Source organism: Meriones unguiculatus, chromosome 10 (assembly GCF_030254825.1).
Source record: "Meriones unguiculatus strain TT.TT164.6M chromosome 10, Bangor_MerUng_6.1, whole genome shotgun sequence".
Taxonomy (NCBI): Eukaryota; Metazoa; Chordata; class Mammalia; order Rodentia; family Muridae; genus Meriones; species Meriones unguiculatus.
The window spans coordinates 112,222,545-112,235,696 of record NC_083358.1 but is presented as its reverse complement, the minus strand read 5'-3'; the positions used below and the strand labels follow the sequence as shown (position 1 = coordinate 112,235,696).

General features: G+C 41.1%; 1 protein-coding gene across 6 annotated transcripts in view; it reads right to left on the bottom strand.

Annotated features, from left to right (window-relative positions):
• Them4 (thioesterase superfamily member 4) overlaps window positions 1-6,712 on the bottom strand; it is a 36,306-nt gene extending 29,594 nt beyond the window's left edge. Inside the window, exon 1 of one of the 6 annotated variants that reach the window (XM_021663415.2) lies at window positions 6,502-6,712. In XM_021663415.2, the coding sequence (XP_021519090.2) occupies window positions 6,502-6,573 (72 nt within the window). In that variant the 5' untranslated portion in view covers window positions 6,574-6,712. The other 5 variants (XM_021663418.2, XM_021663419.2, XM_021663421.2 and 2 more) reach the window with 5 other exon arrangements.
• Between the last annotated feature and the right edge of the window lie 6,440 nt (window positions 6,713-13,152).

Below are 13,152 nucleotides of genomic sequence, written 5' to 3'. Positions count from 1 at the left end.
CTTCATAGCTCATTTGTCCCACACCCCTTCACAGAATTGGGAGAGTGACAAAGGGTCAGTGATTTGCCCAACTTCTCCCAGCTAGTTACTGGCAGAAATAGTATTAAGCGCAGGTCAGCCAGTCACCAGAGATAGAGATGAAACAGATATTACCAAAAGTACACAGGTGAGACACACATAGGAAACTGGAGACAGTACTGGTTCAGTATTTGGCTCCTTGACCTGAATACTGATGAGTTGAACGTAGCCATTTGGAAAGAGTAGTGTATGTAAAAACAACCAACCAACCAACCAACCAACAACAAAACCAAAATCAATTTGTGCAAACACAAGGAGGCATGAAATAGTTTTGAAGGGTTTTATTATACTCTATGCAACAGGAACTAACAATTGTCCCCACTTTATAATGATGAAATTAAAGTCTAAAAGAAGCAGTGTCACAGTGTAAGAGAAGGAGCAGAAGGATATACAGGTGTAGGCAAAGCCTCAATGCTAACTGTTTTTGAATTGTATCTGCAGCACTCTCAAAATTATCTAAGTAGGGAGTAATATACTCAAATTTGGTTATAATAGGGAAGACAGTGGTAATGTCCAAGGCTGCAAAGAGAGGGTTCTGCTTGGAGGCTATTGGGGTAACTCAGTGAGAATCATGAGGTTATAAAGCAGAACTCGGAACTACTTCCATAAAGGAAATGTAGAAACAGTATAAACACTACAGCCAATCCCAGGTATATGAATGGCACCATGGAGTGACAGTTAATTACAAGAAGGAATACAAGATGGACAAGGAGGAGGCTGGGAGAAGGGAACTTGGTGTCATGCTAACTATGACTTCCACCCTTGATTTTTCTCTGGAGCACTGTGCATTGCCACCACTCCAGTGAACAACTGGAAGGTTGGAGGACTAGGAAGACAGGGTGAGATCTATGGAGTTTCATAAAACAATGTTCAGAGACAGCAGACAGGAGAGCTGCTGCAGAAATTCCAGAACAGTTAAGATTACAGGAGGTATCAACTATGTAGCATTCTACTTCTAGTCACCATTATCAATCTATTTTGACTAATGTATATATCATGTGGACCATACCCCTGACACCAAAATACCACATTTGGGGGAATCAGCTTCTGCTGCTGTCTGGGCTGGCTCCAATCCTGATTCAATAGGAAGAACAGAGGGAGCCTGTCTCAAGTACTCTATAAAAAAAGAGCCGGATTGTTGAGATGGCACAGTGGTGTAAAACCTGCACCAAGTCTGATGACCTCGGCTGCATCACTGCAACATTTACAGGAGAAAGAGAGAATAACAGTTGCCCACAAAGTTCCAATCACAAATAAATAAATAAATGTAGACAAACAAACAACAAAAACCCTTCATTGGAGACAAAAAGGAAGACCTGACTTTGTGGTACTAGAAAAGTGAGGAAACAAACAGAAATAACATTGTCTGTAGTTCAGGAAAAGTAACCTCATTTTCTATGTTGCTTTGATCAGCTTATCCTTTCAGAACCTAGTTTAGATAAACTGGTAAAGACAGAAAAACTCTACCTATTATTTCTCCCTCTAAATAAAGCTATGGTAAAATATTGATGTGTTTCCTCCAAGTTCTTTTCATTCATTGCACTGCACCCTGCTTTATACCTAAGGCAGTTCATTTTACATTTTTTCTGGTCAGCTTCTCGCAGCCAAAACCTTCTTGCATAGTTACAAAATAGTAAACTTCATTCAATAGTTTTTTTTCTTTTTATACTGTTTATTCCCTTTGAAGATGCCGTATGTTTTTTTTTTTGTTGTTGTTGTTTGCTTGTTTTCATTGAAAAAAAAAATTTACAGGGCTTTAAAATTTTAAAAGCCAGAGGATCAAGGACCTTGCTGTGTTTCCTAGTAATGCCAAAATCTGTCCCAGTAAAGTCTCAGAAACATGACTGCCTAAACGTGACCTGAACACGGACAAACAATGAACATGTTAGACCACACAGTGAACAGCCCAAGAGGCTTCAACCCTACCTAGAGGACTACAGGGAACTGAGTAAAGCTGGGAATGGGAGGAGTGCAGCAAATGGCTTTCTAGTCCCAAACAGCGCCGAAAACATACATATAAGTAACATTATGTGGGCTCAACAGGCTGTGTCTGGAATTGTGTATGAATACATAAATGCATATAAGCATATGAAAACAACTGATGATAAAAGAGGTCATGAATTTAAAGGAGAGTGAGGTATATGAGAGAGCTTAGAGAATAAAAGGGGAGAAATGTAATTAAAGTACAATCTCAAAAATAAACAAAAGTTTTTTATTTTTTAAATTTTGTTTTTGAGACAGGGTGTTGCTATATAGCCCAGGCTGGCTGTAAGTTTGTGATCTTCCTGCCTCCCAAATGCTAGGATTATGGGCGAGTACAATGGTGTCCAGCCTAAAATCAATCAATCTCTTCATGTAAACATACCAACTCCAGACCATATATATACTCCTCTGTAAGTTGCCTCAGTTAAGGTATCTTCACAGCAATAGAAAAGTAACTAAATCAGGAAGAACTCTTAACTACTAAGTTATATTCCCAGGACCAGTAATAACCATTTTGTTTTGAGACGGGTTTCACTAAGTAGCCCTGGATGTCCTGGAACTCACTCTATAATAGATCATGCTAGGCTCGAATTCACAGAGGTCAGCCTGCCTTTGTCTTCTAAGTGCTGGGATTAAAGGTGTGTCATAATGCTTGGTTTATTAATCACTTTTTTTTTTTTTTGAGAGAGAGGTTTTCTCTGTGTAGCCCTTAGCTGTCCTGGAACTTCACTCTGTAGACCAGGCTGACCTCAAACATAGAGATCCACCTGTTCTGCTTCCTGAGTGCTGGGATCACAGGTGTGTGGTCCCCTCCCCAGGAAGTCTGCACTTCCCTGACTGGGAATTGAACCCCAGCCACAGCATGGAGAACACTGAATCCTACCACTACAGTACTGGGGATGCTGGTTCATATTTATGAATCTGGGTTCATTTTATTCTTAGGTCTCTTTTTTCTTTTTTTTTGTGTGTGTGTGCATGTGTGTGTACATGCCATGGCACTTATGTGGAGGACTTAGGACCGTTTTGTGGAGTCAATTCTCTTCTTCATTTTTACATGTGTTCCTGGGATTGTATTCAGATTGTCAGGTTGCAGGACAAATATCTGGCAAGCCATTTTGTTGGCCCTACTCAGACTTCTCAAATAGGAAACCCCAGCTTGGATCAGTTTTAACAAGTTTTTTTTGTTTGTTTGTTTGTTTTGTTTTTTTCAAGACAGGGTTTCTCTGTGTAGCCTTGGCTGTCCTGGACTTGCTTTGTAGACCAGGCTGGCCTCAAACTCACAGTGATCTGTGTGTCTCTGTCTCTCTGAGTGCTGAGACTAAAGGGGTATGCCACCATGTCCAGCTCAGTTCAGTTTTAACATTCTTTTATGGGCTAATGAAATACAGCTAATTGAAGAGTTTTAGTAATCACAACAACTCCCTGGGCTCTTCTATCTAATTAATTAATTACTGATTTATTTGGAGACAGGGTCTCACCATGGAGCTCTTCTGGAAGGCACTATGTAAGCCATGCTGTCCTGGAATTCACAGACTCTACCTGTTTCCTGAGTGCTGGAATTAAAGTCCTGTTCCACCACACCCAGTCTGATTTTAACTCTTATATTTATGGTTGTGAGCCTAGCCTTTAACGGCTGAGCCATCTCTCCAGCCCCGATTTTAACTTCTAAAGGGAAATCCAGTAAATTGTTTTGAGTTCTATTATGTACCCTGTTTTTATACTAGGGACAGGAAAGAAAAAAAATAGCTAGGTCCTGCCTTTAAGTGATAGCAACCTCAGATATGGGAAATATTAGACACAATATAGATACAAGTGTTTTCAGAGATATTTAAACAAACAGCACATCAACAACAAAAACCTCTGAGTGATAACAACAAATAATCCAGAGTTACTTCTTGCAGCTAAAGTTTATGAAGGAGAACTAGGGGCTACTCTAAGCAAAGACACAGAGGGTGAAATGACTACATGGTGCACTGGAGAACCGCTGGGATCTCAGCCTTCACAGATGAAAAGTGCAGAGAAAAGAGACAAACCAAGACATGGCTGACAAAGCAGAATAGGCATCACACTACAGGCCTTAATTTTAACCTTCTGGGTCAATGGTTTAAAGAAAATAATATGCAAGGAGATTTTAGGTAGCACAAAGACAAAGATAGATATATATTTTAAATATTATAAATAACGTAATATATAATTTCAGTAATAATAAAATACTTTACATATTTATATAACTTGAAAGGACATAAATAGCCCATCACACTCATTATATTCCAAGTGTTTTTACTTAGGATGAAACTACTTGAAGAGGCAATCATGGGGCTGGAGAGATGGCTCAGTGGTTAAGAGCACTGGCTTTTCTTTCAGAGGACTCAGGTTCAATTTCTAGCACCCACATGACCTCACAACTGTCCAAAGCTCTAGTTCCTCCAACATCCTCTTCTGGCTTCTATAGGCACTGCCTCACATGGTACACAAGATATATAGGAGGCAACACACACACACACACACACACACACACACACACACATACCCAAAAAATTAAAAAAAAAATTATTCCCTAGATAGGGTTTCTCTGAGTAGCTCTGGCTGTCCTGGAACTTGCTCTGTAGACCAGGCTGGCCTCAAACTCAGAGATCCGCCTTCCTCTGTCTCCCAAGTGCTAGGATAAAAGGCATGCATTGCTCTTTCTTTCTTTTTCCTTTTTTAAAATAAAGTGCCATCATGTAAAAATCATGAAGGTGGTACTTGAAAGCTGAAATGCCTTTTTCCATAATGAGCCTTCAGAAAGTAAAACATTGTTTTTTTTAGAAAGTTTTACTGAGTGCAAAGGATGAGTTAAATTGGTGAAAGAAACCACCACCACCACCATCACCACCAACAACAGGAAAGTAGCAACCGAGGCTGTTAAAAAGTCTGGGTTAGATATGGTCCAAGGCTGAACTAGGTACAGAGGAATAAGAAAAAAAGTTTTAATTGATATTCAGTACTAGAACCCAGGGAAGTGGGGAGTTAATAATTTCCGGAATGGAATGGGAAAGCAGAAGTCTTGGATGACACCAGAGTTGAGGTTTTGATGGCAAGGTTAGAGGGAAAAGATGTTTGTTAGTGTGAAAGTGCAATCAGAGAGAATGGGAGTGGAGGCATGTTGAGTCACCTTAGACGGACACGACAATGTTGCAGGAAATAAAGACTTAATTTTCAGTTCAAAGAGGCAAGAACTAAGAGCCACTTGCAGTAAATGTACTTGTAAATTCAAAGCACAGACTATGAGGGAAGGATGGATTGTAGGGATAATCATTACCCTTTGTTCTCCGTAGAGGAAAGGTCATGCTTGATCTTTAGTTACACATTTATAAAAGTTGGACTTGTAATAAAGTTACGACTTTCATGCCTCCTTTTATAAGTTACTGTATCGAAAGCAGCATGACATTAAAGCCTGTAAATACTTATGCTTAAATGTTTTCAGCATAGACTTCCAGGCACCAACATGTGATTAAAGAAACTAATTTGTATCTGTTGTAAGATCACCACAATGCATTTTCTTTTCTAGTGGGCAAGATGGTACCTGACCGATGATAATAAATCCACATTATTATTTTAAAATTGTGTGTTCATCATTGATGCCTCCAGCCCTCATTTATGGCCTAGCAGGAAGCTCCAATAGCTTAAAAGAGATGCCACAGTGATCTAATAACCAAAGCTTTCTTCCAGTTCTTACTCAACGCAGAGCTGGTCCCTGTTGCTCTTTAGTTATTTATCACAACACAAGGTTTACAGACTTTTGAATTTGGCAAACTAACCCCATTCTCCCAAACTAGACCATACAATCCTTGGGAGGAATGTTTTATTCCCCCCCCAACCCCTTATCTAACTGTATTATATCTTACTTATCATCAGTGGCCAATTACGCCTGGAATATCGTTGGCGCTCAACAAGTACTGACTACATCAATGAAACAAAGCAGGGATATAAATAAGGGCAGACAATATTTACGATTTATATTCCAGAAATGGTAAATGCTTCCCTGGCTTTATCCCATTTAATCTTCCAGCATCCTCTAGGGTGACGAAAATGGGCTACAGAAGATGTAATTGATTACCTGACAATCAGAAAACTCCTACCTCTTCCCAAATTGGCTGTAACGAATTAGAGACCATTAGGATCAGATCCCTGGAGAGGATAATTGGTCTTCTCCAGCTCTGTAAAAGCTGGTTCTTTCACGATTTTCTGGGTGAACTTATTTAACCTTTCTTATTATATCAGGTGGCGGTCCCATCCTTGCTGACCTATTTCAACCTTAGTCACGTTCCCTTCCGTTTCCTCCCGATTCTAATCTCAAGGCTGAAGAATCTGCACCCCGTTACAGCCCGGGCAGGTGTTAGATTAGCCTGGGTCGGCCTCTCCCTCCTCGCCCCGCGAAGGCAGCGTCCGGGAACTCACCCTAGCAGCTTCGGGCGGCCTCGCAGGCGGGGACCCAAGAGCGCGCAGGCGTATAGCGCAGCTTCTAAGCATTGTTCAAGCCGAGGGCAATCACGGCAGTCTCCGCTCACCCGGAAAGATCCGCTAGGAGTCACGCCGGCTGCCGAGCTTTAACTGTGGAGGCGGGTGGAGGGCGGAGCCACGCACTGCCCGGGATGCTGGCGCCTCCCCGAACCCCAGCGGACAGAGTCCTCGCCGCCTGCTTTTGGTTCCGGGAGATTTTGCGCCCGGCTCCCAGCGGCGGTTACTGACGGCACCGACCCCCAACCCCTTACCAGCACAAGGCGAGACGTCTGACACGTTTAGTTCCTTGTCCCCAGGCAGTTAACTCTGCATCCGGTGGAAGACTCAGGGCCTTGGGGAAGACAGGCGCTCAGACCAGGAGTGGATAACCCCTGGGAGCCGGTTGATGGTGTTGATATATGGTCTTCTGAGTAAAGGACACTTGCCCATTTAAAATTCTGTCAGTCCCTTCTATTTAACATGCACACTTTTCAGTTGCCCCCTCTCCGCGTGAGTATGTGTGTGTGTGTGTGTGTGTGTGTGTGTGTGTGTGTGTGTGTGTGTGCATGCGCGCACACGCGCATGTGTGTCTAGTGTACTGAAAATGTCTCAACTTTTACTCCAGCAAGAACCGTCTCTATCAAAGAAATTGCTCCTGGACTGGCTCAATAGTTAGCCTGAACTGTCTGATGGGAGTCTGATAAAGAGCTATTGATTCGATAATTTGTTTTCTTTCAATGCTTGGGGATTGCTAGACAAACAGGATAATCTCAATGTCCCACAAAAGGACACAGAAGCAAGGGGAGCAGTTCAGCAAGGCAATTCTTTTGTTGAAAGGGTGCACCAAGACACAGTTAGAGTTTGGGACTGATGGCAACTGTCCCCCTTGCCCTCCCAAGAACTTTACATCGCCTGGAGTCTGTGTGATTAGCTAGTTTTAAAATAATTACAGAGGAAATGAAAGAAAAAAAAAACAACAAAAAAACAAACAACAACAACGACGACGACGACGACGGAAAAATAAAGGAAGGGGTGGGCACTTACGGGAAGGCTGCGGTCTTTATGTAAACAAACATTTTACCCAGTTTAGGGTGTTCTAACATTTGGATAGTGGTGTCGTAAGCCTTTAATTCCAGAACTCAGGAGGCAGAGGCAGGTGGATCTCTTTGAGTTCTAGCCTGGTCTACATAGAGTTCAAGCCAGCCAAGACCACACAGTGATACCATGTCTCAAAAGCCAAAACCAAACAAATGAACAAAGATCTGCATAGAGCTGAAGAGATGGTTCAGAAGTTTAAAAGCACTGGTTCGATTCTTACCCTCTCCAGGCCCAACAGTCAAAAATGTCTACAAAAGACTGGCCTGCCTTCTTTAGCTCTCTAAGGGCTGGAATTACAAACAGGAACATCTGATTTCTCTTGACACACTTCAGGTGTCTTGTCTATTATTTTCTAGCAATAGACAGTCAAGTCAATGACACTGTGTTCCCTCAAAACTGAGGAATGGGCAAGAAAAAGGGGGAGTTGTAACTGGGTCTTACTTTAAGACTATTTCAATAGTAATAGAATCAGGGGCCTGATAAGATAGCCTAGTAGATAAGAGTGCTTGTTGCCAAGCCTAATGACCTGAGTTTAATCCCTGGGAGTCACATGGTAGAAAAAGAGACTCATTCTCAAGCATGGTCCTCTGATTTCCACATGTGTGCTGTGACAGAAATATGTGCATGCACATGCGCACGAGTGCGCGCGCACAGACACACACACGCACACCATACATCAATAAGTGCTTTATAAAAAAATAGAGTGATGGCTTGACAGTGGGGATTTGAAAGAGGGCCCAAGTACTGATCTACCTAATTCTATTTTGTTTCACACTCAACCTTACTGCCTTCCTTTTGAGTTCTGATTTCTCCCAAGTCTTTCTTCCCCATAGTTACCTTAGATCCCAGGAACTACATACCTAATTGCTGAACAAAAACAAAGGACAGGTCCCTCCTTAGGCAGCAGGGACCTTCTTGGTGCCAACATAGCTCTGCAAGGCTGGTTTTCAAATAATGAACTGAGATATGATAGGGCAGACCACAGCCAGACTAAAGGAGCCTGTGTTGCTATGCAGAACTCCCCAGCCCTTGCCCTTGTTTCTCTTTTCTAGATTATGCTGAGTCTGCTGCAAGAACTTTGAAGACGGATTTTGGTTTTTAGACTTGGTTCTTCTTGGTATGATCATATCGCTCATAAAGCCCTTCTCCTCCTCCCTACCCTCAAAAGTGGTTATGGCATGAAAAAATAATGAGGAAGGAACATTTGGAAGGAGGGCTGGCATCTTTTCTCTCTAGACTTTCTGTAGCTTTTCAAGTCTCATGGTTTTAAGTCCCAACTTTTAATCCCTAGCTCAAAGTTCTTTTCATTAATCGTGAGGTTAATTATGCAAGGTGCCCTTTATTATCCCCATTTACAGCTGAAGCACCCAGGGAAAACGACATGTCATCATGCTATAATCAAATGCAGGATTTCATAAGCATTTTACTTCATCCTTATAAAAGTTTCTCTAACCTGATAGGCTAGGGTCAGAGGAAAAGGGAGGAGGACCTCCCCTATCAGTGGACTTGGGGAGGGGCATGGGAGGAGATGAGGGAGGGAGGGTGGGATTGGGAGCAGATGAGGGAGGAGGCTTACAGCAGGGATACAAAGTGAATAAACTGTAATTTATAATAAATAAATAAATTAAAAAAATAAAAGTTTCTCTAAATTGTTTCTTTTACAAAATGTTTGTGTCTTAGTCTTCTATTGCTATGAAGAGGCACTATGACTATGACAACTCTTACAAAAGAAAAAAGTATTTAATTGGGACATACTCATAGTTTCAGAGATTTAGTCCATTATCATCATGGTGGGAAGCACAGCAGCACACAGACAGACATGGTGCTGGAGAGGTATCTGAAAATTCTACATCTGAATGTTCAGGCAGACAGAGTGACATTGGGTCTGGCTTGAGCATTTGAAAGCCCAAAGCCACTTTCTCCAAAAAGGCCATATCCACTTCAGTGAGGCCAAACTTCTTAATCCTTGCCAACCAGTGCTACTTCCTAATGACCATGCATTCAAGTATATGAGCCTGTGAGGACCATTCATCTTCAGACCAGCAGAGTTGGCTTCATACTTGTGAACATTGCTTTTGCTGAATTTAAAGGCCACTGTAGAATTTGTGATGCAGACACCTAATTAATGGACCAATAAAGCTGTTACAGGAAGATTGTGGCCATGAATAAAGTGTCATGAGTAGATGAGTAGCCTTCTTCACAGAATTTTTACTTAAGAAACTTTGGTTTTGTCAAGTGTGGTAGTGAATGTTTAATTCTAGCCTCAAAAGAAAGCGGCACACTGGCCTCTGTGCGTTCAAGGCTTACTTGCTCTGCACAGTAATTTCTAGGGCAGCTGGGAATACATACTGAGGCCCTATCTCAAAAAAAAAAAAAAGTAAATAAAGTGAAAATTACATCCTCATGTTGGTATGATTGAAAATTGGCATAGTCACTGTGGAAATCAGTGGATGATTTTTTAAAAAGCTAATAACAAATATATGACCCAGCTCAAGCACTCCTTGGCATATATATGCCCAAAGGATTTGGCAGTCTACTCTTCAGATACTTGTTCAGAAATGTACAATATTGCTTTAGTTGCAATATCTAGGAGGAGCAGTCCTGTTGGCCACAGAGGAGGACTTTGCAACCAGTCCTGAAGATACCTGATAAAACAGGGTCAGATGAAAGGGGAGGAGGTCCTCCCCAATCAGGGGACTTGGAAAGGGGTAGGAAGGAGATGAGGGAGGGAGGGAAGGTGGGATTGGGAGGGAATGAGGGAGCAGGATACAGCTGGGATAGAGAGTTAATAAAATGTGACTAAGATTATTTTAATTAACCTAAAGCACAATGCTGGGCAATGATTACTCCATCCTAAACCTCCAAACCCGCATAGTTTCTTACTATTCAGAGTTTATCCATTATACTTGCTATTAGTCATATCTTAGGTCCGGTTCATATCTCCATGTTGTTCCAAGTTCTCTCCTGCTGACCTTTCTCCTCCTTCCTGCTTCCTCCTTGCTTCCTTCTCTTTTCCCTCCGGACCAGGATATCCCACCCTATTCTCTCCATTGCTCAGCATTGGGGCTGGTTGTTTAATTGACAGTATAGAGAACAAATGGTGGCATGTTTATACAAACTTGAGACAGGTGATGCTTAGAATAAACATTACAATGCAATGTCTGGATTGAAACCAGATAGTGGGGTAGAGAAATCAGCATTTGAATGAACAAGGCAAATTGTACCAACAGGATGTCCAAAAGAACATTACACCAACAGAACAAGTATCTTAGTAACTGTTCTTTTGCTCTGAGCAAGCAACCTTCTTTTTATAAAAGGCAACTGGTATAAAAGAATTTAATTGGAACTTGATTACAGTTTCAGAGGGTTAGTCCAGTATCATCCTGGTGGGGAGCATGGTGGCATGCATGTCAGTCATGGTGCTGGAGAAGGAGCAAAGAGCTCTACATCCAAATTTCCAGGCAACAAGAAGAGAGAAAAAGAATCTAGGTTTGGCATGGGATTTTGAAACCTCAAAGCCCACCCCCCATGACATACTTCCTCTAACAAGGCCTTCTAGTCCTTTATGAGAATTCTATTCTCTGATGACAAAGCATTCAAATATATGAGCCTATAGGGACCATTCTTATTCAAATGCTTATCCAGGACAAAAATGACAAACACCCTATGTTCTTTCTCATCTGTGGTTCCTAGCTCCAAATGTTCAGTTATGACTATATAACCTGGAGCATTTACAGAAACAAGGGAAACAAAAGGAACCATAGTGGTGGGAGTCAAGAGAGGAAATAGCAAGATAAAGATGATATGAAGGAAGAAATGTAGGGTTTTATATGGGGGAGGGAGGCTAATACTGAAGGAGAGGGAAAGAGGAGGGATAAGTAAGGATGTTAATAACACTATAGGAGTTACATTATACTTACCTAAAATTATATATAATACATATAACTGTATGTATATTCACATGTATATAGTTCAAACGGAGTTTTGCCATTTGGAGTGATAATGATCCACCCAAGAGCTGTAGAGCATCTTATCCAAAACTCCAGGTCAGGCACAAAAGACCTCCTTTTAAGCTCATGGTCAGGGCAGTCTAAAGAGACTCCCCAAATATAGGCTACTCCTGATGTTCTTGGTTGCTTCCCAGAAGCTGAAGGTGAGTTTCAATTGCTAAGGACACCATGCACTTTACACACAGAGTTTGGAGGTATTATTTGCAATTTTTAAAAAATTAAAATATAATTCATCACTTTCTCCTTGCTCTTCTCAAGCAACTAAATTAAACAGGTGACACATACATGTGTAAAATATATATGTACTTTTAAATATCTATCTGTCAGTCTGTCTATCTATCTATCTATCTATCATGTCTATATAAATTAAAGTAAAAGAGGCCATAGATTTTAGAGTGAATGAAGTGGGAGAGGAGGTGGGATGATAGAAGAATTAAAGGGAGGAGGAGGAAGAAACAATGTAATTATAACTTTAAAATTTTAAATATAAATTTACACCATAAACTGTTGCAGGATATTTGATCCCTTTGTGAACCCCAAAATTGTGAACTGTAAAACCGTTTTTTGTTTGAGGCCTAACACACCTTTAATTCAAGAACTTTCTTTTCATTGTAAACATGTGATTATGGTGTGGTTCAGCCAGCCCTAGCATACGCCTTTAATCCAAGAGATTTCTGTACATAGGATTTAATAAAGTTATTCTTAGGTCAAGAGGCGAAGCAAGAAACCAGGGATTAAAGAGCAGGAGGGACTTTGAGTTGAGGGATATTTCAGACAGCGTGGAGAAGAAGAAAGTGCTTTTTGACCCAGCTATACCACTGCTAGGTATATACCCAAAGTTTGTTCAAGTACACAAAAAGGACACTTGCTCAACCATGTTTATAGCAGCTCTATTTGTAATAGCCAGAACCTGGAAACAACCCAGATGTCCATCAACGGTGGAATGGGTACAGAAATTGTGGTATTTTTATACAATGGAATACTACTCAGCAATCAAAAAGGAGGAAATCATGAAATTTGCAGTCAAATGGTGGGATCTAGAAAAGATCATTCTGAGTGAAATATCCCAGAAGGAGAAAGACAAACATGGGATATACTCACTTATATAGACCTATAAGATATGATAAACATAATGAAATCTATACACCTAAAAAAAGATAATCAATTGAGCGGACTTGGGTTAGATGATCAATCCTCGTTTAGAAAGACAGATGGGATGTGCATTGAATGTATGACAGGAGTCTACTGAGCGCATCTGAAAGATTCTAACTAGCAGTGTTTTCAAAGCAAAGACTCATGACCAAACCTTTGGCAGAGTACAGGGAATCATAAGAAAGAAGGGTAGTTAGTCTGATGGGGAAAGGATAGGAGCTCCACAAGGACCAAATATATCTGGGCACAGGGTCTTCTCTGAGACTGACATTCAACCAAGGACCATGTATGGATATAACCTAGAACCTCCACTCAGATGTAGCCTGTGGTAGCTCAGTAACTAATTGGT